Below are 24,049 nucleotides of genomic sequence, written 5' to 3'. Positions count from 1 at the left end.
AAAAACTGGAAATAGAACTGCCATATGACCAGCAATCCCACTTCTGGGCATACACACTGAGGAAACCAGATCTGAAAGAGACACGTGCACCCCAATGTTCATCGCAGCACTGTTTATAATAGCCAGGACATGGAAGCAACCTAGATGCCCATCAGCAGATGAATGGATAAGGAAGCTGTGGTACATATACACCATGGAATATTACTCAGCCATTAAAAAAGAATTCATTTGAATCAGTTCTAATGAGATGGATGAAACTGGAGCCCATTATACAGAGTGAAGTAAGCCAGAAAGATAAAGACCAATACAGTATACTAACGCATATATATGGAATTTAGAAAGATGGTAATGATAACCCTATATGCAAAACAGAAAAGAGACACAGATGTACAGAACAGAATTTTGGACTCTGTGGGAGAAGGCGAGGGTGTGGAGTTCTGAGGAAAGCATTGATTGAAACAAGTATACTATCAAGGGTGAAACAGACCACCAGCCCAGGTTGGATGCATGAGACAAGTGCTCAGGGCTGGTGCACTGGAAAGACCCAGAGGGATGGGATGGAGAGGGAGGTGGGAGGGGGGATCGGGATGGGGAACACATGTAAATCCATGGCTGATTCATGTCAATGTGTGGCAAAAACCACTACAGTATTGTAAGTAATTAGCTTCCAACTAACAAAAATAAATGAAAAAATAAAAAAAAAAATTAAAAAAAAGAAAGAAATACATCAAAGTTTAGTGAACAACAAAATATCACGTCCATCACCAGTCAAGTATCTATGATTATTTGGCTTCAGTTTACCAATAAAGCTAACTAAAAACAGAATTTGATATTGAAGTGCATCTAAAACTTTAATAATGCCCAGCCTGGAATGTGGCCCAAGTCTCTTCAATGTATAGAGTAAAACATCTTTCAACATTTCAGAGTTCCAAAAGCCTTGTGCATGCAAGTCACTTCAGTTGTGTCCGACCATTTGCGACCCTATGGACTGTAGCCTGCCAGGCTCCTCTGTCCATGAGGTTCTCCAGGCAAGAATACTGTAATGACTTGCCATGCCCTCCTCCAGGGGATCTTCCTGACCCAGGGATAAAATCTGTGTCTCCTGCATTGGCAGGCAGGTTCTTTACCACTAGCACCATCTGGGAAGCCAATAAGCCTGTACCACATTTATTACTTGGATAAATATATATATATATACACACATATATACACACATACATATATATTTTTGAGCATTAAAATGAGGGACTATTCATCCATTCTGCAACCACCATTCTCAGTGGCTCAGTCTGGACATTATCATTGTTAAGAACTGAGAGTACATCAGAAACCTTGACATCAAACATCTCATTCTTCAATAACCAGATTCAAAGCTCCCAGTACACTTCTCCATTTCCTATAAGTGTTATCTAGAATGTGTACTTTTTAAAAACACCAATGTGGTTTAGTCACTAAGTAGTGTCCAGTTCTTGCGACCCCATGTGGACTGTAGCCTGCCAGGCTCCTCTGTCTACGGGAATCTCCAGGCAAGAATACTGGAGTGGGTTGCCATTTTCTTCTCCAGGGGATCTTCCGACCCAGGAAGCAACCTGTGTCTCCTGCATTTCAGGCAGATTCTTTACCCACTGAGCAATGACGGAAGATAAAAACACCAATAGAAGCCAGGAAACAGTAGTATATTTCCAGTACGTTGAGAGACAGTATTTTAAATCTAGTATTGTATGTCCAAAAGGATTATGTTTTTGCCATAAACATGACCTTTAAGTCTTGTGAATCAGATTATACCACAGACCATATATAAGGCTAATTACACTTTCTAATTTTTGTGAATTATAATTGACATAATATTATACTAGTTGCAGGTATACAATGTAATGACTCAGTGTTTGTATAATTATTGTTAAATGATTACCACAGTGAGTCTTGTTAACATCTGTCACCATACATGATCACAAACTTTTTCTTGTGATGAGAACTTTAAAAATCTCTCTCAGGAACTTTCAAACATGCAATATAGTATCATTAACTATAATCATCATGCTGCATATTATGTCCTCAAAACTATTTTATAACTAAAAATCTGCATCTTTTGATCCCTTCACTCCCATCCTCTGTCCCTCATCTCTGGAAACCACCAATCTGTCTTTGTATCTATGAGTACTTTTTTTTTTAAATTTGTTATGTTTGGTTTGTTTTCAGATTTTACATATAGGTGAAATTATACAGTAGCTGTCTTTGTCTGTCTGATATTTCACTTAGCATAATGCCCTCAAGGTCTATCCATGTTGTCACAAATGGCAAGATTTCATTCTTTTTTATGGCTGAATAATATTCTATTCAGAGAGAGAGAGAGAGTGTGTGTGTGTGTGTGAGATCTGTATATCACATTTTTTAGGCTGAATAATATTCCATTCAGAGTGTGTGTGAGTGTGTGTGTGTGTGAGAGAGAGTGTGTGTGTGTGAGATCTGTATATCACATTTTTTAATCAATTCATCTGTGGATGCTGAGATTATTTCCAAGCCTTGTCCACTGAAAATAATGCTGCAATGAACACTGGGATGCATGTATCTTTTTGAATTAATATTTTCATTTACTTTGGATAAACACCCAGAAGAGGGAATGCTGGATCATATGGTAGTTCTTTTTTTAGTTTTTAAAGAAATCTCCATATTGTTTTCCATAGTGGCAGTACCAGTTAACATTGCCATCAACAGTGCACAAAAGTTTCCTATTCTCCACATCCTCGCCAACACTTGTTATATCTTTTATTTTTGATATCCTTTCTAACAGAGATGAGATGGTATCTCACTGTGGTTTTGATTTGCATTTCCCTCATGATTGGTGATGTTAAGTAACTTTTCATGTACTTGCTGGCCACCTTTATGTCTTCTTTGGTAAAACATCTATTCAGATCCTCTGCCCATTTTGAATCAGATTTTGTTGTTGTTGTTATTGAGTTGTAGGAGTTCTTTATATATTTTGGATATTAGCCCTTATCAGATATAGTTCCTTTTATATGAAATACAGAAAGCTACAACCCATGAAAGAAACTATGGTATTTAATTCATCTTTAAAGTGACAATATTTCAAAGATGTAAGAATTTTACTGAAACCTCTGCTGTCATAGACTTGGAAAGAAAAAAATATATATATGTAGGCAATTCAATATATTGTAAGTCAGGTTAAATCACTTATAGGATATTAGGAATTCTAATATAACTAACATGGTCAGGAATATAAATGAATCATTTTAGAGTAAGATAAAAACTCAGCCTCTGTCCAAATTTTCCCTTTGTAATCTAAGTAAATGTTCAATTACTTGAGTTATCTATATTTAGTACATGTACTGCTTATTAACCTCTGTTTTGGGGTTTTTTTTTTCAAGATTACACAGAATCTTTGTCTCTTCCAAACCATGGTTAAAAATCCTTGGATTTTTCTTGTCTTTAATAAAACAATAATTATTTTTAGAAGATTTACACTTTTAATTAGGTTGCAAAATATAATATTCTTTATTTTATTTATCTCAAAACCAGCCCTTCAACTTTTGATTCTGCTGTTTTCATTTTAATTCTCTTCAATGTATTCTAAATATAAACCTTTGTTGAAATAACATAAGTAGAAATCAAGGACAGTATGATTAATGTGCTCCAGAATTCTCCTGTGACCACCCCAGACACAAGGTCCAAGACCCTGTGAAAATGCTGCTAGTTTTTTAAGGAAAACGCTTGAGGCAAATAATAGACAAAAAATCAGGCCACTTGATCTACCTCCCAGAATTCCCAATAATGTCTGCTATCTAACTTTCATGCTATACATTCTAAGCTTTTGAAACTCATAAATCTCTAAACACTAATACTAAATTTTATATAGTTACAAGGGTCTCAATGCAGATATAGTGGAATCCACTTTACACCCCAGTTTGATCCAGCAGCATTGCTTATTGAAAACCTACTAAAAGCAAGAACATCTACTCTGTATCCTAAAATGTCATTTAACAGAGTAAGACTTAGAAAGTAAAAATCAGTATATGGTCTGCAGAAACTATAAAACTCTTAGAGGAAAACATAGGCAGAACACTGTGACATAAACCACAGCAAGATCTTCTATGACCCACCACCTGGAGTAATGGAAATAAAAATTAGAATAAACAAGTGGGACACAATTAAACTTAAAAACTTTTGTAAGAGCAAAGGAAACTATAAACAAGGTGAAAAGGCAACCCTCAGAATGGGAGAAAATAAAAGCAAATGAAACAACTGACAAAGGATTAATTTCCAAAATATACAAGCAGCTCATGCAACTCAATACCAGAAAAACAAACAACCCAATCAAAAACCGGGCAAAAGACCTAAGCAGATATTTCTCCAAAGAAGACATATAGATGGGTGACAAACACATGAAAAGATGCTCAACACTGCTCATTATTAGAGACATGCAAATCAAAATCACAATGAGATATCACCTCACACCAGCCAGAATGGGCTTCATCAAAAAACATACGAACCATAAATGCTAGAGAAGATATGGAGAAAAGAGAACCCTCTTGCGCTATTGGTGGGAATGTAAACTGATACAACCACTGAGGAAAACACTATGATGATTCCTTAAAAAATTAGGAATAAAACTACTGTGCGACCCAACAATTCCACTACTGGATACATTCCTTGAGAAAATCATAATTGCAAAAGACACATGTAGCCCAGTGTTCATTGCAGCACTGTTTACAATAGCGTGGACACGGAAGCAACCTAGATGTCCGTCTAGAGAGCAATGGATAAGGAAGCTGTGTACATATACACAATATATTACTGAGTCAAAAAAAGGAACGTAGTTGAGTCAGTGATAATGAGATGGATGAACCTAGAGCCTTTCGAATAGAGTGAAGCAAGTCAGAAAGGGAAAAATACAAAGTATATTAACACATACATAATGAATCTAGAAAGATGGTATGGATGACCAGATTCACAGGGCAGCAGTGGAGATGCAGACATCAAGAATGGACTTATGAACAATGTTGTGGGAGGAGAGGGTGGGATGAAGAGAGACAGTAGCATGGAAATATATACACTACCATATATAAAACAGATAGCCAGTGGGAATTTACTGTATGCCTCAGGGAATTCAAACTGGTGCTCTGCGACAACCTAGAGGGGTGCGATGGGATGGGAGGTGGGAGGAAGGTTCAAGAAGGTGTGGCCATATGTATACCTATGGCTGATTGATACTGATGTATGGCAGACACCAACACAATACTGTAAAGCAATTATCCTTCAATTAAAAATAAATATTTAAAATTCAATATATGGTCTGACTTTTAATTACCACGAAGTTTTGTTCCACTGGTTACAAACAGATCAGAGAAGATGTTCTCAGCTCAAAATTTTGCTGGGTTGATAGTAGGGAGATTTTTGCCATCCTCACATAAAAGAGAGTCATGGTATTCATGTATCAAACATTGAACAGTGGGCCATAAATAAAGAATGCTTTTGTCATTTTAGAAATGCTTCTGCCCTATAGCAGAGACACAATTTCAACAATTCTGCACACACACTCCAGCTGTGGAAATGAGCCCACCAATTTCAGCTCTGGCTTTCCACTGATGCCAAATGTTTCATCATATAAAAGGTGCATCGCTGACCATATAATAAGCTCAACTCACTTCCCACGTGGCTCGGTGGTAAAGAATTCACCTGCCAGTGCAGGAGATGTGGGTTCGATTCCTGGGTCAGGAAGATGCCCTGGAGTAGGTTGTGCCAACTCACTCCAGTACTCTTGCCTGGAAAATTCCATTGGATAGAGGAGCTTGCTGGGCTACAGTCCATGAGGTCCCAAGAGTCAGATGTGGTTGAACACACTAACAACAACTATTTAACATCTATTACAAGCTATTTTTAGAGAGTCCTGCATATATTATCTTCCTTTTTTCCATTGCTTTTGCCAGAACAACTGCTAAAAATATCATGTGATAGATTCTACCAAGAGAATAGTAGTAAAGAGATTTTAGATACCACCATGGTTCCAATAATGACTTAATAAGAATAAAGTTCTAAGCTAGTCCAGATCTGAATACATTCCCTCTGAAATCCACCCCCTAAGGTGAACACAGGGATAGAAAGCAAATGACAGATTTGTTTCTCCTAAAATTACAGCACAACTCAATTGTCTAGATTTGTTTATTCCAGACACTGTAAAGGGCCTTTTTAATAAGGTGGCACACAACCTGCTTTTCTATGGCTTTCAGCAATTGTGGAAGCAAAGTGCTCCAGCTCTAAATTATCAAGGTAAAGATGCCAAGGATATGTTCAACAAAGCCAACACTTAGGTGGCACATAAAAAAAGATAGCTGTTCAAGCAACCTGGGGCAGGAAAAGATAAACCAAAGAGGTATCATAGGGTCAGTTCTTTTCTTTGTCTGTGTTGGGACATCAGAGGATTAGACAAGGAATTTTGTAAATACAGGAGACCCGGGTTTGATCCCTGGGTGAGGAAGATCCCCTGGAGAAGGAAATGGCTACCCACTCCAGTATTCTTGCCTGGAGAATTTCATGGACAGAGGAGTCTGGTGGGCTACAGTCCATGGGATCACAAGGAGTCAGACACAAGTGAGCAACTTTACTTTTGGGAATATGGATTCAGGGTGGAAGAGATCATCAAAACATGAAACAGTTATCTCATCAGGTTGTCTTTTTTTATTTTTTTAGAATGTTCCTTTAATAATTTAATTAAATCCTGTAACAGTATAACATAACAGCAATGAATTATTGAGAACTGAGTCTTACTAACACAGACTTTAATTAATAAAACTAGAATTTAATATTCAGTGAAACACATTTTCTTTCCTAAAATTATCCCATTTCTTTTTTTTTTTTTTAACCAAACACAGCCAAGGCTAATTTGTTTGTTGTTGTTGTTGTTTTGGCTTTCTGGTTTTCTTTATTTTTCTTCCATTTATTTTTATTAGTTGGAGGCTAATTACTTAACAATATCGTAGTGGGTTTTGCCATACATTGACATGAATCAGCCATCGATTTACATGTGTTCCCCATACCGAGCCGCCCCCCCCCCCCCGGCCTCCCTCCCCATCCCATCCCTCTGGGTCTTCCCAGTGCACCAGCCCTGAGCACTTGTCTCATGCATCCAACCTGGGCTGGTGATCTGTTTCACCCTGAAGTATACTTGTTTCAATGCTGTTCTCTCAAAACATTCCACCCTCGCCTTCTCCCACAGAGTCCCAAAGTCTGTTCTGTACATCTGTGTCTCTTTTTCTGTTTTGCATATAGGGTTATCGTTACCATCTTTTAAAATTCCACATATAAAAAATAATAATAAAAAAAGAAAAAAATAAAATTCCATATATATGTGTTAGTATACTGTATTGGTCTTTATCTTTCTGGCTTACTTCACTCTGTATAATGGGCTCCAGTTTCATCCATCTCATTAGAACTGATTCAAATGAATTCTTTTTAATGGCTGAGTAATATTCCATGGTGTATATGTACCACAGCTTCCTTATCCATTCGTCTGCTGATGGGCATCTAGGTTGCTTCCATGTCCTGGCTATTATAAACAGTACTGCGATGAACATTGGGGTGCACGTGTCTCTTTCAGATCTGATTTCCTTGGTGTGTATGCCCAGAAGTGGGATTGCTGGGTCATATGGCAGTTCTATCTCCAGTTTTTTAAGGAATCTACACACTGTTCTCCATAGTGGCTGTACTAGCGTGCATTCCCACCAACAGTGTAAGAGGGTTCCCTTTTCTCCACCCCCTCTCTGGCATTTATTGCTTGTAGACTTTTGGATAGCAGCCGTCCTGACTAGCGTGTAATGGTACCTTGTTGTGGTTTTGATTTGCACAAATCACTCTCTGATAATGAGTGATGTTGAGCATCTTTTCATGTGTTTGTTAGCCATCTGTATGTCTTCTTTGGAGAAATGTCTGTTTAGTTCTTTGGCCCATTTTTTGATTGGGTCATTTATTTTTCTGGAATTGAGCTGCAGGAGTTGCTTGTATATTTTTGAGATGAATCCTTTGTCTGTTTCTTCATTTGCTATTATTTTCTCCCAATCTGAGGGCTGTCTTTTCACCTTGCTTATAGTTTCCTTTGTTGTGCAAAAGCTTTTAAGTTTCATTAGGTCCCATTTGTGTATTTTTGCTTTTATTTCCAATATTCTGGGAGGTGGGTCATAGAGGATCCTGCTGTGAGTTATGTCAGAGAGTGTTTTGCCTATGTTCTCCTCTAGGAGTTTTATAGTTTCTGGTCTTACATTTAGATCTTTAATCCATTTTGAGTTTATTTTTGTGTATGGTGTTAGAAAGTGTTCTAGTTTCATTCTTGTACAAGTGGTTGACCAGTTTTCCCAGCACCACTTGTTAAAGAGGTTGTCTTTTTTCCATTGTATATCCTTGCCTCCTTTGTCGAAGATAAGGTGTCCATAAGTATGTGGATTTATCTCTGGGCTTTCTATTTTGTTCCATTGATCTATATTTCTGTCTTTGTGCCAGTACCATACTGTCTTGATGACTGTGGCTTTGTAGTAGAGTCTGAAGTCAGGCAGGTTGATTCCTCCAGTTCCATTCTTCTTTCTTAAGATTACTTTGGCTATTCAAGGTTTTTTGTATTTCCATACAAATTGTAAAATTATTTGTTCTAGTTCTGTGAAAAATACTGTTGGTAGCTTGATAGGGGTTGCACTGAATCTATAGATTGCTTTGGGTAGTATAGTCATTTTGACAGTATTGATTCTTCCAATCCATGAACACAGTATATTCCTCCATCTGTTTGTGTCCTCTTTGATTTCTTTCATCAGTGTTTTATAGTTTTCTATATATAGGTCTTTTGTTTCTTTAGGTAGATATACTCCTAAGTATTTTATTTTTTTTGTTGCAATGGTGAGTGGTATTGTTGCCTTAATTTCTCTTTCTGTTTTCTCAAGCATTACCCTCAATGGTGAAAAATTGAAAGCATTTCCCCTAAAATCAGGAACAAGACAAGGGTGCCCACTCTCACCAGTACTATTCAACATAGTTTTGGAAGTTTTGGCCACATCCTTCATAGCAGAAAAAGAAGTAAAAAGAATACAGTTAGGAAAAGAAGAAGTGAAACTCTTGCTGTTTGCAGATGACATGATCCTCTACATAGAAAACCCTAAAGACTACCAGAAAATTACTAGAGCTAATCAACGAATATAGTAAAGTTGTAGGATATAAAATTAACACACAGGTTGTCTTTAATATAGTTCTCCAGACAAAGCTTATATGTGATTGTCCTTAGTCACAGAAGTGTTCAACTCTTTGCAACCCCATGGACTGTTGCCTGCCAGGCTCCTGTGTCCATGGGAATTCTCCAGGTGAGAATACTGGAGTGGGTTGCCATGCCCTTCTCCAGGGATCTTCCCAACCCAGGGACTGAATGCAGATCTCCCACATTGCAGGAGGATTCTTTATCATCTGAGCCACCAGGGAAGCCCTCATCTGTGATTATCTTCATGCAATTTCTTGCTTTCAGGAGGTGGTAGAAATCACATATATAAATGGAATCTGACTCTATTAGTTTCAATCTTTACAAAATCACTATTTTAATGTCCTGTAGATTCTTGTAGAGAATCTGTTTGTTTGGTAGCTTTTAATTATGCAGTTGTTTAATAGTTTCACTATTCAGCTGAATATCCATTCATTGCCTCTTCTCCAAATGCTGGATAATACTTAGAAAAGATAAGTCTGGGTAATCCAATTAGATAATGACATTCTCTCATTTGTAGTTGAAAATATCTTAGATTTATAATACACACATCTTAAATGTAGATTGGCTTTTTTTAAGAGTAAATGAGATCTAAAAAAAAAACCTAAACAGAAATCATGAAAAGACTGTCCTAAGCATGGTTATAGGAAAGAGAACATAAGAAACCATGACAGGAGTTCTGAAAAACAGCAAAGAGAGACCACTTTTTAAAATAATGAAGATGAAATAAACTGTTAAAAATTAATTTCCCCAAATTTTAAAATTACTTTTCTTTAGGTGTGTCATACAATCCATACTATGTTATTGCTTGTGTTGCTTTAAAGCATCAAAAAAATAAGAACAGAAATAGGATATAAGCTCAGTTGGAAAAGTGCTGCTCCCCTTGTGTAGTCAAGCCCACAAGCCCCTAGCACTCCATCTTCAATGCAAGGCCATAAACAAGAAAAACTATTACAGATGTCAGAATAAAACATAAAGGTAATATTTGTGGGAATTTAGTCTCCAACTGGTGATAACTGGTGAGTTCAGTGTGTATAACTTGTATTTTCAACGTTGGTTGGTCAGAGAAGTGATTTGTTTCATTCATTCTAGTTTCAATGATTTGTTCTGTTTATTCTAATCATCTGGTCCCATCACCTCATGGCAAATAGATGGGGAAACAATGGAAACAGTGACAGACTTTATTTTATTGAGGTCCAAAATCACTGCAGATGGTGACTGCAGCCATGAAATTAAAAGACGTCTGCTCCTTGGAAGAAAAGCCATGACAAACACTAGACAGCATGTTAAAAAGCAGAGAAATCACTTTGCTGACAAAGGTCCATATAGTCAAAGCTATGGTTTTTCCAGTAGTCATGTATGGATGGAAGAGTTGGACCATAAAGAAGGCTGAGCGCCAAAGAACTGATGCTTTTGAACCGTGGTGTTGGAGAAGACCCTTGAGAGTCTCTTGGACTGCAAGGAGATCAAACCAGTCCATCCTAAAGGAAATCAGTCCTGAATATTCATTGGAAGGATTGATGCTGAAGGTGAAGCTCCAATACTTTGGCCACCTGATGTGAAGAGCCGACTCATTAGAAAAGACCCTGATGCTGGGAAAGATTGAAGGCAGGAGGAGAAGGGGATGACAGAGAATGAGATGGTTGGATGGCATCACTGAGTCAATGGACATGAGTTTGAGCAAGCTCCAGGTATGGTGAAGGACAGGGAAGCCTGGTGTGCTGCAGTCCGTGGGGCTGCAAAGAGTTGGACACAACTGAGTGACAGAACAACAACAACAATTCTAATCCAGTCACTAGAGCAAAGGAAAAATCTAGAAAAGCGTCCCTTTCTGGTTCATCTTTCATGCTGAACAACCTGGAACCACCTGCAGTTCATGGAACTCAAGTTGTTTCCTGGCATTTTGCCTCTGTTCAAGGCATTCTCTGAATCTCAAAGGAATGCTCCTTTTTCCTGGCTACAGGTAATTATCCCATAAACTCGGCTCAGCTAGTACCTCCTCCAGGAGGTCCTCCTTGACTTCCGCCTCCTCCCTCCCTGTAGGCATCTCTCCTTGGTGCTCCTCTCCCCCTCTCTGTCACGGTTCTCACCAGTTGTGCTATAATCGTCTGTTTACTGCTCTGTGCCCCCATTAGAAGGCAAACTTTGTGAAGGCCATGACTGTGCTGTTTTCTTTACCTTCATTTTATCTCCTGATTTCCCAGGCAAGAATACCGGAGTATGTAGCCATTCCTTTCTCCAGGGGATCTTCCCGACCCAGGGATTGAACTCGCGTCTCTTGCATCTCCTGTATCAGCAGATGGATTCTTTACCACTGAGCCACCTGGGAAGCCAAACACTACCTTCCCTAGTAGGAAAACAGAACGGCCCTGACTGTGTAAATTGAGAGGAGAAAAAGCAAGAGGGAAGGACATAACTAAAAACCTCACTTCAATGAAGAGCACAGGCATCAGAATGAAGGAAGGAATACCAGAGCTGAAAGTCCTTCTCATATTTGTCCACAAAATATTACCTTTTTGACTATATCATCTTCCTGCCTTTATTTTCCTTCTAGTTTACATAAGGTGGGCAATAGACGGGGTGATAAAAAACAGGAAGAAAGCTGAAGTATTAAAAGTGTCTGATGATTTCACTGATTCCTATCAATAGATAATGAAATTTACTCTTCCACTCAAGCTACTTAACACTCTATGTTAATACACAGTAAAGAAAACATGAAAATTCAAAAAGAGCAAGGTTAATGGTGTGAACTACTAATGCCACCAACCACAGAAGTAAACAAAAGATGTTACAGACATCAAGCCATCACATGACAGCCACCTGGAGGGGGAGTCCTGAGGAAACTCAGAATGAAAACAAAGAATGCCTGCCATCTAGCTGTCAACTGCCGCAGACACGCCCGACTGTGCACTCTGAGGAAACTCAGGATGACAGAACACAGGATGCTGGCCCCGGATAGCTGAGGTGCATCTTAAAGGAACGACTGCAATGAGCCCAGACTTTGCATCTTCCCATACACAGAAAGGAGTTCCCTGGTGGCTCAGATGGTAAAAGCGTCTGCCTACAATGCGGGAGACCTGGGTTCTATCCCTAGGTTGGGAAGATACCCTGGAGAAGAAAATAGCAGCCCACTCCACTATTCATGCCTGGAAAATCCCACGGACAGAGGAGCCTGGCAGGCTACAGTCCATGGGGTCACAAAGAGTCGGACACGATTGAACGACTTCACTTTCACACACAGAAAAGGGCTGATTTCATTAACTTGAGATTCCTTAATTATCAATAATCTTTTGATATTCTGGCTCCCTGCCCTTCGTTGCAAAAACTCCCATACATCCTGGCTCTTCAAAGCAGTCCCTCAGAGTGATCTGAGACTTCTGTCCCCTGGGCTCAAAGTCCTGAGAAAGTCTGCCTAATAAAACATAGCTCTCATCTTTACGGTTGTGCATTTTTTTCTTTGCATTGACAATGGGCTCCACTGGATTTACTAAAACAGCAAGGAGCAAAGAAATCTAGTGAGTGAGTATAAGGATAAAGGGCCAATGTTATAAGCCAAGATGGTCCTATATTTTATATATCATAGAGTTATAAATACAAGGGCAAATCTGTTCAACTAGTATGAAGAACATATGAGGCTTCCCCAGTGGCGCGTTAGTCAAGAATCCGCCTGCCAATGAAGAAGACACAAGAGATGCAGGTTCAATCCCTGGGCCAGGAAGATTCCCTGGAGAAGGAAATGACAACCTGTTGCAGTAATCTTGTCTGGGAAATCCCATGGACAGAGGAGCCTGGTGGGCTACAGTCCATGGGGTTGCAAAGAGTCAGATGCAACTGAGCGATAGAGAAGATACCACAGAGAAATCTTTGTTATTATAAACTGATATGATCTAAAATTTGACAAGGTAGTTAATTTAGTACCTCATGAATGAGAAGGAAAAAAAAAATAGAAAAAAAAAGAGATTCACTTTTTTGGTTGGAATTCCTTAGGACTCAAAATGAACATAGAGAGAAATATTTTTTCAAAGTCTCTAAGAATATTTCTTAAAATATTCAGAGTCATCAGTTGCTTTAGATGGGGTGGTATTGAGGAGAATGTTGCCTGTAATTAGTTCAGTTATGTGGTATTGTGAAAAGCAATTGAAATACATGGTGCCAAATGAAGCAGAAAAAAAAATAAAAATGAGAATTTAACAGTAATTTTTAGGGAAAGTAACAAATCATTTTAAACAGAAATAATCCAATTTGAACATCTTTCTCAGGGACAGAAGAATAACAGTGCAGTTTTCTGTACTTGAAGCACAAATTCAAGTGCTAAGATACACCCATTATCAGTCATTTGACAAATATCTGCTGAGTCCCTATTGTTTTCTGTCCCTGGAGACACAGAAATAAATAAGCAATGTTTCTTCTTCTTAAACAGCTCATAATTGGGCAACTGCAGTAAAGCAATAGAGCATGTGTGCTAAGTCACTTCAGTCTTGTTCGACTATTTGTGACCCCATGGACTGCAGCCTGCCGGGCTCCTCTGTCCATAGGATTCTCCAGGCAAGGATACTGGAGTGGCTTGCCATGTCCTCCTTCAAGGGATTTTCCCAACCCAGGGACTGAACCCACTTCTCTTACATCTCCTGCATTGGCAGGCAGGCTACTGACCACTAGTGCCACCTGGGGAAGTAGATGACTTAAGCCTACTTGGGGGAAAAGAAAAAAGATACAGTGGACTATTTTGAGAATACTTGTGATTCATCCATGAGGCAAGAAGATAAACAGCAATAAACTCTCCAAATAGGGGGGAAAGTATCTGTATTTAGGACTGAAAACAGGATAGTCCTCACATTGAGGTTTAGATTTTTTACAGTCATGGAATTCATCGCTGTCAGATACACCCTCTGTGAAGAGGATGGACAGCATACCCGTTAATATACAGCATGAAACTGGTCTTCAAAAATATCATGGATAATTTCATGACTCAAGAAGTATAGAATTCAACCAGGAAAGATGCTGTATCAGATCAAATGTTTGCTGACAGAGGGAAACTCACTCAAAATGTGAAGATAATAGGAAATGATGACAGGGTCCATTAGCTTCTCAGATTGATCATGATAATATCAAAGTCCATGGGCTGAAGTATTCTGTAGCATTATACTTTAACAAAGAAAATGGGTAGATTTAGGAAATCTAGAGAGAACTGTTGATCTTGACAACATTTTTTAAAGAGTTTACTTCCGGCCAGGCTTATTAGATATAAATAACTCCCGAGAAAGACAACTGTAAGTGACAAAGAATTGGATATAGGACTCCATGTGAAACTGATGAAAATGAAAACTTTCATGAAATATTTCTAAAATGAAGGAAAACATAGCAAAGGCTAAACTATGCTCTCTAGATTTCAGACATGGAGGCCCAAAAAGGAAATAGAAGACTGTCGAGGTCAGTTTGGTCATCTGAAAAGTACTGATGTCCAAAGAGGCTGACCAGTCCATCAGAGTCACACTGCTGTTAGCAGATCTAGGCTGTGACACCAGTTCTTCCCAGAGCCTGTTCAGCGCACTGGTAGGAATACCATCAGAGCCTGTTTGTTCTTGTTTTGCTGTAGACAAAGGCGCCTCAGTTAATGGACACCCAACTCTGTGACCAGGTAAGAGACTTGGGTGTTTACACTTCCCTGTGTTCAAAATTAACTTTCCCTACCCTCATCCCTGAAGCAACACCCCAACAACACACAGTTTTATGTGTTCTCACTTCCATTTTGCTTAAATGAATGCACCAATAATTAAACAGGTAACTTTTCAACAACTTTCATAAACTATTATAAAATCAAGCAAAACGAGAACCTCACAATTCTTAATACTACATCTTCTAATTCATTTCCTCTTTCAGAGAATATAAAGTCCAACAGCCAAAAGGAATTTATTTTCTCCTATATAGCTAAAGTACTTATATATCTTTTTTATGGAATTGTAAATCCTGCCCCCTCTCCTCCTCCTCATCGTTTTTTCTCCTCCTGCCCTCACCTCTCCAGGCTCCCAACATATACATTCAACTTGAGAGGCAAACACAGCATGAAGACGGTGAGGTTCAAGAGGGAAGAGCTTTTTCCTCTGTAGTCTCACAATAGATAAGTGAATTTTCTGAGTTATTCATTAAACTTCTAGAGATATAAATAGAATAGTGAAGAGCAGCTATGAGCTATGACATCCTCTTGTGCTCAATCAGTAAGAACTTCATAACTCACTTGAGACTGGCAAGTTCCATATAATACATAAATATAAAGGCCTGGGAAGAATGTCAATAGCTCCCTCCGCCTACAGATTGTGAAAAAGTACCTCATGGAAATATAATAGATTAATTCCAAAGTTGCTGAGTTTAGATGGATAAATAAATAGAACAAAAGACCAAGGTACACACAGACCAAAGTCATGGGTGCATATTCCACTTACATATTCTATACATGTGCAACACATTTTAAGATTATGAACAGAAGCATTTTATATATATCACTTAGTTGTATTTAAAAATATTTTTTTTAAATCAAGCTTTTAGAACATTTGACAGTCATTTTGTCTTATCTTTCCCTAATATACCCTGGAGAAGGAAAATGGCAACCCACTCCAGTATTCTTGCCTGGAAAACCCCATAGACAGAGGAGCCTGGCAGGCTACAGTCCATGGGGTTGCAAAGAGCTGGGCACGACTGAGCGACTTCACTTTCCCTAATATAAGAAGGCTCATAGAACATATCTGTGGGACTTCCCTGGTGATCCAGTGGTTAAGAATCTGCTTTGCAATGCAGGTGACCCAGGTTCGGTCCCTGGTCAGGGAACGAAGATTCCACAAGACACAGAGCAACTAAGCCCATCAGCCACAACTAGAGTGCCTGTGCCACAGTGAAAGACCCACAGGATGCAGCGGGGATCCCACATGCTGCAACTAAGACACAGTGCCGCCTAATAAACAAGGCTGAGTTTAAAAAATAATTTCATAAAAAGAAAATATTTTTGGCAAGTGTTCTAGGCACTTTCAGATTGCCTGGACCAAGGACACAGGAAAAATCATCAGAACAAAGTATAGAATCACCACCCAAACCGTCACCTCCAGGAAAAGGGAAAGCGGTAATCAATCCTGACTCCGCTAGTGAGTGTATTTAAATTGTAGAATGTAGCTGCTCCCAAGATTTCCATGTTGCTTGTCTCTGTCATATTACAAATCAAAGGTTAGGAATCATACCCTAGACACTTGGAAGAGTTAATAGGCTTCCAAAACTCATGCCTTGCAGATTTTATAGCACAAGGATCAGAAGGTGCAGATTTATTTTTCTCATGTTCCCTTTGTCTCATCTTCCTTAGGTGATATATTTCTTTCTACCCCGAGAGCCACTTTTCTCTTTCTCTTTGAAATTTATATTAAACCAATCAGTATTTTAAAATGGCATTTCCCTTTGTGTGCATAAAAAAATTACAAGGTTCACACGAGTGAATCACTTAAAAAGTGTCTTATAATTACAGTGTAGATGATTTTGATGATAATTTGATTCATTTAAACTGTATTTAACATGAGTGCAATATCTCTCACATTCAATTTTACTTCTCAAAATTGACATTTGGAGAATTAAATAGATTATCTAGATATATTGAAATCAAGGTTTAGAGGTTTGGTCAGCTTTTAAAAGAAAAAAACATCTATGAAGAAGACCCTTTGAGGATACATTAGTTATTTTAGCCATATGGATAACTTATCAAGTATTTTTATGGTATCTTGCTGGTGTAGATGTGCAGATAGCCCCTTCCCTGTTTAATGCACATTCCTCTTGATAATATATCCTTAATAAACATTTTTTAAAACATGCCGTTTGGTCCTAGGTTGAGAAGTAGCTGCTCTTCTTTGGTTTAACCCTCCATTCTATTAAGTACAATTCATGGGTTTTTGGTAGCTATATTTTATTTTGAGTTCTTTGATTCAAAGTGTTGCATGTTTTTCTCTATCTCTTATTATTACTGGGTTTCTGCAGGGGAAAATTGCTCATTGTTTAGGGGTTCTGTCTTAGTAACTTTGAAGTTTGGTATCACTCAATCTGATTATCATGCTATCCATGTCACTGGCTGAAATGCATAACAGAGCAAGGCTACGAAAATGTTAAGGTTTATTTTACTGTTATACCAGCTTGTTAATTAATGGCTTTTTTAGTAACAGCATGATCTAGTAATTAAAAGCAAAGGCCTTGGGATTAAAACCAAATTAAATGCTGGACCTGCTACTGGCTAGGTAGTAATCTTGAGCAATTTCCTCATCTTTAAAATGGAGATAATAACAGTGCCTTCTTCATAGCACATATTAGAAAACAAGTTAAGGCAAGGCACATGAGGCATTCAGCATCTTGCCTGTCATTGTACTAATCATTATTTGCTAATATCATCATATCACTACTGGTAACACAATGTATGTTATCATTCAAAAATTAGTTCCATGATTTACATATATATATATATTATCACATATTTTGTAACTGTATCAGACGTCAAAGTCATCATTTACCACACTGTTCAGTGCCTTTTTGAAATTCAAATATATTAGCATTATTAACACTACATATATATGCATATATATATGCACACACACACACTGGAATATATAAGTGTGTGTATGAATTTTTCCTACTGAATCCATATACATACTGTTTTAACAACTTTGTTTTAAATTCTAGAATTAGAAAGTCAAACTAATTAAGAGCTTCACATTTCTAATACTTCCTCCATCATCTGAAACGATGTCTCATTTCAAATAAAACAAAACCCAATAGATAAAAGGAATTAGTTTTGCCATTTAGCCAAGATATACAAATATATTTTTTATGGAATTGCCAAGTTTACCCCCACACTGCTGACTCCCATGATTACCAATATTTAATAAATGTTTATAACAGTTCTGTGAGAATGGTATCCAGGTTCAGTATCAACTTCTTAGAAAATTAAAATGTATGTTCACATGAAAGGAACTTGTTTCCAAAACTGAGGTACATACCTGCATTCAAAAAAGGTAGGTTATCTTTTCTGCTCACACTTTCTGGGGCTGAACATTCACAAACCAGTGCACACTAGAAGGAAAAAGAAGAAAGAAAACATAGTTGAACACGATCAAATGAGATTCTTTTATTTGCAAAACATGAGGCCATGCACACAGTTTCAAAAAGTTTTGAACAAGACATTTTTGAAAAACTATTTTGAGCTGTATCTTTAGGATGAATCTAGTTTAACTTGTGATTATTTACTTACATATAATATGATTTTATTATGCAGTTATAGACTACATTTCAGTTCGAGTTAAAGACTTCTTAGGAAAGAAAATTTGTCCTTTCTTTGTGGAAAAGAACCCTCCGTAACATGCTAGAAATAGGTTCCCATTACAGCAAATCACCTAAGACAAGGTGAATGGCTTTGTATTTCTGTCACCTGGGTGGGTCGATTTTGGATCAATAAAAAGCAAATTATTTTCTAGTTTTTAAGTAAAGGCAACTGTAAGTAAAAGAGAAAATATATTGTAGCATCTAATTTCACAATGCAAAAGGAGACTTTTTGTCTCTGGCAAAAGATACAAACACTTGCTCATAAAGGATGAGGGTACTTTATAAATAAGCTGATGTCCCATTTATGAATAAGTAGTTTATACACAAGCTAATCTAGAGATAATAGATGATCTATTAACCCATGATAAACAGATTCAGCTCATGATCCTTTACAGAACAGACACTGCTCTGGACAGGAGAGCGGAGAGACAGAGAGAGACACAGAAACCCACCTCCCTTCTTCTCCAGGGACTAGACCGGCTTTGAGATTCACAGCCACAGAGGTCATTGTTCATGATAGCAAAGTGTATGTCTCTCAAGTATTTTGAGAAGGGACACAAATAATTTAAAACCTTGATTTAAATGCTACTTTCTGTAGAGTCTGTTACTCATTCTTCTATCATAACATTCATCACATTACTCAGGAAATTTCTAGATGGAGAAAAATGTTCTTTCCTAAATATTTTAGTGCTTATATTGAGATCTCACTGAAAGAATGAATAACTACAAATAATCCTTTAAATTTAGTGTTCTCTAGATCATTTTTGCAACCAACCAGAAGTCAGAGGTGATTCCTTTTTTTAATCCACAGGTATTTTGGATATGCACTTTCCAAACCACCACAGCAATGTGCAAGGATCCTTAGACACATTTAAAGTTCTTTATTTCTCCTATTTTCAATATTTTCTCTACTTCTTTCAGCCTACATAGGGCTGTTAGAGTAATCTTTGGTAAATATTATATTCAACATATCAGTGCTTGGTTCTAGAATGTAAAATGGTTATTTACTGTCCAATCAAGTTCAATATTCTCAGACTGGTCCTCAAATGCTTTTATGCTTTGTCCCTGACATCCTTCCACATAATAACTAGGTACATGGCTCTAAATCATCTTCCTTTCCAAAAGAATATCATCATCTACAATATAACTTATAGGGATGGTTGAGATTAAACCTTTTTAGTGAAGAAGTCCCTAATTCCCAGAAACCAGGCTATTATCCTGAGAAACTGCTTCTTTTTATGGAGGCAGTCCTGCCTCTTTGAAATCAAAGATAACTTTCTGTTTCCAAACTAAAGACCTGTTTCATTTCACCAAATGAATACAGACATATGACTTTTATATAACCATATCTTCCATCCACACTGGAAAACTGATTTTAAGGACATTTTAAACTAATATTCTTATTTTGCAAAGATACTGTATTTTAAAGTTCTACTATTCAGAATCCTCTCAAGATTTAAATCCATCGAACATAAACAGAAAGTATCTAATAAACACTTACTAAATTAATATTTTCATACTTGGACCCTGGTTATTGCTTTCTTCAGTTGTTTCCTGAAGTGTACACTTTGTGTCACTATTTAGATTGAAAGTTCTCCAGGCCAAGAACCTTATTTCTTATTTCCTTAAGCTATATTTCAAAAAAAATTTTTTTACATTGACCTTAGAGTCATTGTTACACTGTGCCAGTTGCTACAGAGAATGCAAAGATGGAAATGAGGTGGAAATTGTGCTTAAGAAGGTTCAGCTATTTATACTGTTCATTGCTATTACGATGATGGATATTTCCAGCATTACACATTTGCATGGTGTGCACTTGCAATGTAATGACTACATTTGTGATTCTGAGCAGGAATAACAAAACATCACATGCTTTTTGTACCAGATGTAGCACCATAACCCTATTGATTGTGATTAATAATTTTAAAAGTATCTTTTGATGGTAAGTGTGGCCAAGCAGAAGAAACATAAGATATGTAAAATTCTTAGAGCTAAATGATTTTGACTCTCAGCTAATATATCAATTTGCTACGTGTTGATCTAGAAAATTAGCAGTATTGTATGAACAATAATCACAAAGCTCTGTATGAATCCATCAAGTCCAACACTTCATGGCTAAGTACTTTCACATTTGTTAGTTTATTCCATCAATCACGGTTCTCAAAGTTATTCTGGAGTCTCCTGGAAATTCTTGATGACTTTTTTTAAAGATACTTTCACTTAATTTATTATACTTTTTGGCTGGGTCACACAGTATGTGGGTTCTTAGTTCCCTGAACAGGGATCAAACTCATGGCCTCTGCATTGGAAATTCAGAGTGTTAGCCACAGGACCACCAGAGAAGTCCCCCTGATAACTTTTGTCTTGGTAGCCTTTGTAGCATCTAGCGCAGGGTAAAGACAATTTTATTTTCAAATTAATACTAAAATATTATTTGTCTGTTTCTGTCTCTTTCTCTTATAAGCATATAGTAGAATTTTCTAGACTGTATCACCCAATCAAGTGATAGCTAATGGTATGTGTACTTATATACTCTTCTGTTTTAAACATTTCCTGTTTGACTTTCTATATGATAAATGTCTACAGATATAATTCAAATAAGTGAATTATATACAGTATAATTACAAATACAGTAAATGTCAGCAGATAAAATCCACCTAAATATAAATTTCAAGAGTGTAAAACAGAATTGCTATGCTTTTGTGATCTCATGGCTTAAACACCACCCAAATATCATCTGGTGACTCACAAATGCATAACTCCAGTTTGGACAGCCCACCTGAATTCCAGACTTGAACCTCCAGCTGCTTTGATACATATATACTTAAATATCTAAGAGAAATGTCAAATACAGCATCTCAAAATCTCCCATCTTCCTCCACCTGCTTCTCTCAGTGTTTTTGAGAAGATGGTAATTCTATTTTTTAGCTATCCTTTTCTCCTGGAGTATGGCCACAATTCACTTTCTCCATCAGCATCACCCTGATCCAGCCCATCTGCATTTCTACCCTGGATCTTCACAATCATTGGGTTTCATTCTGGTGTCCATGCCTCATGGTAGGCTCTACTCAATACAGCAGCCAGAGGGTCCTCTTAAAATATGAATCAGACTTCACACCTATACACTCGTCTCCTCAACTGTCTTCACACACAGCCCAGAGCCTAACGGGCTTCAAGGAGGTACACAGTCCGTCTTCTCTGCTTCAAGAATCTGTCCTCAACTCCTATCCCTCTCCTCCTTGGCCCTTCAATTCTAGTCACACTGACCTTCTTGCTGTTCCTTCAACACAAGGAGCTTCCTGCCATCTTAGGACCTCTGCTTTCTGCTCACTTCGCCTATAATTCTTTCTCCTTTCAGAAATCCACAGTTCTTATTCCTTATTTCCTGCACGTTTCAGCTCAAATATCATACTACTAGTGAATCTATCCTTGACCATCCAGTTTAAAATGGCCACAGCCTAGGACTCTCCAGTCCTTTTTTCCCTATAGCAAATAGCACCATCTGACCAATAATATACTGCTTATTTTTCACTGCTGCTTCACAAGAAAGAGGCATCTGTGCCTACTTGGTTCATTGATGAATATGTGTGTGTGCTCAGTCACTTCGTCGTGTCTGACTCTTTGCGACCCCATGGACTGTAACTGACCGGGCTCCTCTGTCCATGGGATTCTCCAGGCAAGAATACTGGAGTGGGTTGCCATGCCCTCCTCCAGGGGATCTTTCCAACCCAGGGATGAGCCTGCATCTCCTGCAGCTCCTGCACCACAGGCAGATTCTTTGTGGCTGAGCCACTGGGGAAGCCCTTGTACAGTGCTATATGTAGCCAAATATTTTCCCATCTAGGAGACAATTTTGGATTTAATTTCTTCAAAATTAAAATCGACTTCATTTATTCATTGATTCAGTTTCCTTCTGTCAGGCTCAGTTCTGGGCACTGAGGGTAGAAAAGAGAACAAAACAGACAAACACCGTTCTCTCAGGAAGTTTAATTCTAGTGAAGGAAATAAACACTACATGAGATAAATAAAAACACACATGAGGTTGGACAGCAGTAAGTGCTAGAGACAAAACAACTCAGAGAAGAGAGGGTGTTTCCGGCAGGCATTGCAGTCTTATATATGGTGGCAGAGAAGGCTTCGGTGAGAAAGAGATTTTATATAAAGACCAGAGGAAGTGAAGCAGTGGAGCACAGATACTGGGGAAATGCTACATGGATAGATGAATGACAAAGCTCATGGACCCAAGTTGGAAATGTATCTGGAATGTTTAAGGAGCAGCAAAGAAGATAATGTGGCTGGATCAAGATGGACAGAACTGAGGAGCAGAAAAGGAGGTGAAGGATGTGAAGGGGACCAACACATGTAGGATTTAGATTTATCGGGGCTTCCCTTATAGCTCGGTCGGTCTTCAGGAGATGAGAGGCCACCTGAGGAATGACACATTCTGTATTATATTTTAGTAAGTGCTCTGCTGAAAACAGACTATGATGGTGGTGAGGATGGCAGGGAAGGAGGCTGGAGGGAGTCAGGGAGACATGCAAGAGACCACAGTAAGTCCCCTATCTACGAACCTTCAAGTTGTGAACTTCCAAAGATGCAAACATGCGTTCTACCAACGTAAGCATGGCTGAAACTGCAGCCTGCCCTCCGTCTCCTATTGCTGATGACCCTTCAGCTCTCCCATCTCCCACCTCCTCCTGCTCCTGCAGGCAGTAACTCTTCTTGCCTATTCACTCGGTGCCAGCCCTCCTATGCCAGCCATTGTATGGTACTACTGCATTTTGTAAGGTTAAAAATGTTTCCTTATTTAATGTTCATGTTTGTTTTTTATGTATTATTTGTGTAGAAAGTATTATAAGCTGATTACAGTACATTACTACATAGCCGATTGCGTAAGTTGGGTACCAAGGCTAACTTTGTTGGATGTATGAAAAATTGGACATATGAACATACTCTCAGAATGGAACTTGTTCATATGTAGAGGACTTACTGTACTGCAAAAATCTAGGTGACAGACAATGTAGGTCATAGTGCCTTAAGTGGTCACAAGTTGTCAGATTCTGAATTTATTTAGAAGTCAAAATGAACAGGATTTACTGCCATATTGACTATGAGAGGAACGAAGGACTGAAACATAACCCAAAATTTAACAGAAAATTTTTAAAATAAACTTAATGTTTTTCACCTTACATGTTAGCTTTGTAAAAAGACAATGTTAGTACTTCTTCTGTGAATTTTTCTTTGTACTATTCCATCATTTTAACACTTTGTGTTCTATTTCTGTGTTTTTATGTATCAAATAGAAGTTTGAACCAGTGTAATATGGTGAAGGACCCTATGCACAATCTTCCTTTGATTTAAAAACAAACAAACAAACAAAATCCCATAATAATATGGTTTTAGGAAACAAGTAAATGTATGTGAGAGGAAAGAGCTTGGATTTTCATTTATAAAGATTCAAGATTA

General features: G+C 37.9%; 1 protein-coding gene across 7 annotated transcripts in view; it reads right to left on the bottom strand.

Moving 5' to 3' along the window:
- The window catches only part of INPP4B (inositol polyphosphate-4-phosphatase type II B), an 885,859-nt gene that overhangs the window by 233,724 nt on the left and 628,086 nt on the right, over window positions 1-24,049 (bottom strand). For all 7 annotated transcript variants that reach the window (XM_043485578.1, XM_043485574.1, XM_043485541.1 and 4 more), the window contains one exon: window positions 18,262-18,334. In XM_043485578.1, the coding sequence (XP_043341513.1) occupies window positions 18,262-18,334 (73 nt within the window). The remainder of the gene's footprint in view (window positions 1-18,261; window positions 18,335-24,049) is intronic.

The sequence above is a fragment of the Cervus canadensis genome, chromosome 1 (genome assembly GCF_019320065.1).
Source record: "Cervus canadensis isolate Bull #8, Minnesota chromosome 1, ASM1932006v1, whole genome shotgun sequence".
Lineage (NCBI taxonomy): Eukaryota > Metazoa > Chordata > Mammalia > Artiodactyla > Cervidae > Cervus > Cervus canadensis.
Note: the sequence above shows the minus strand (reverse complement) of the source record. Positions and strands in the feature narration are given on the sequence as shown.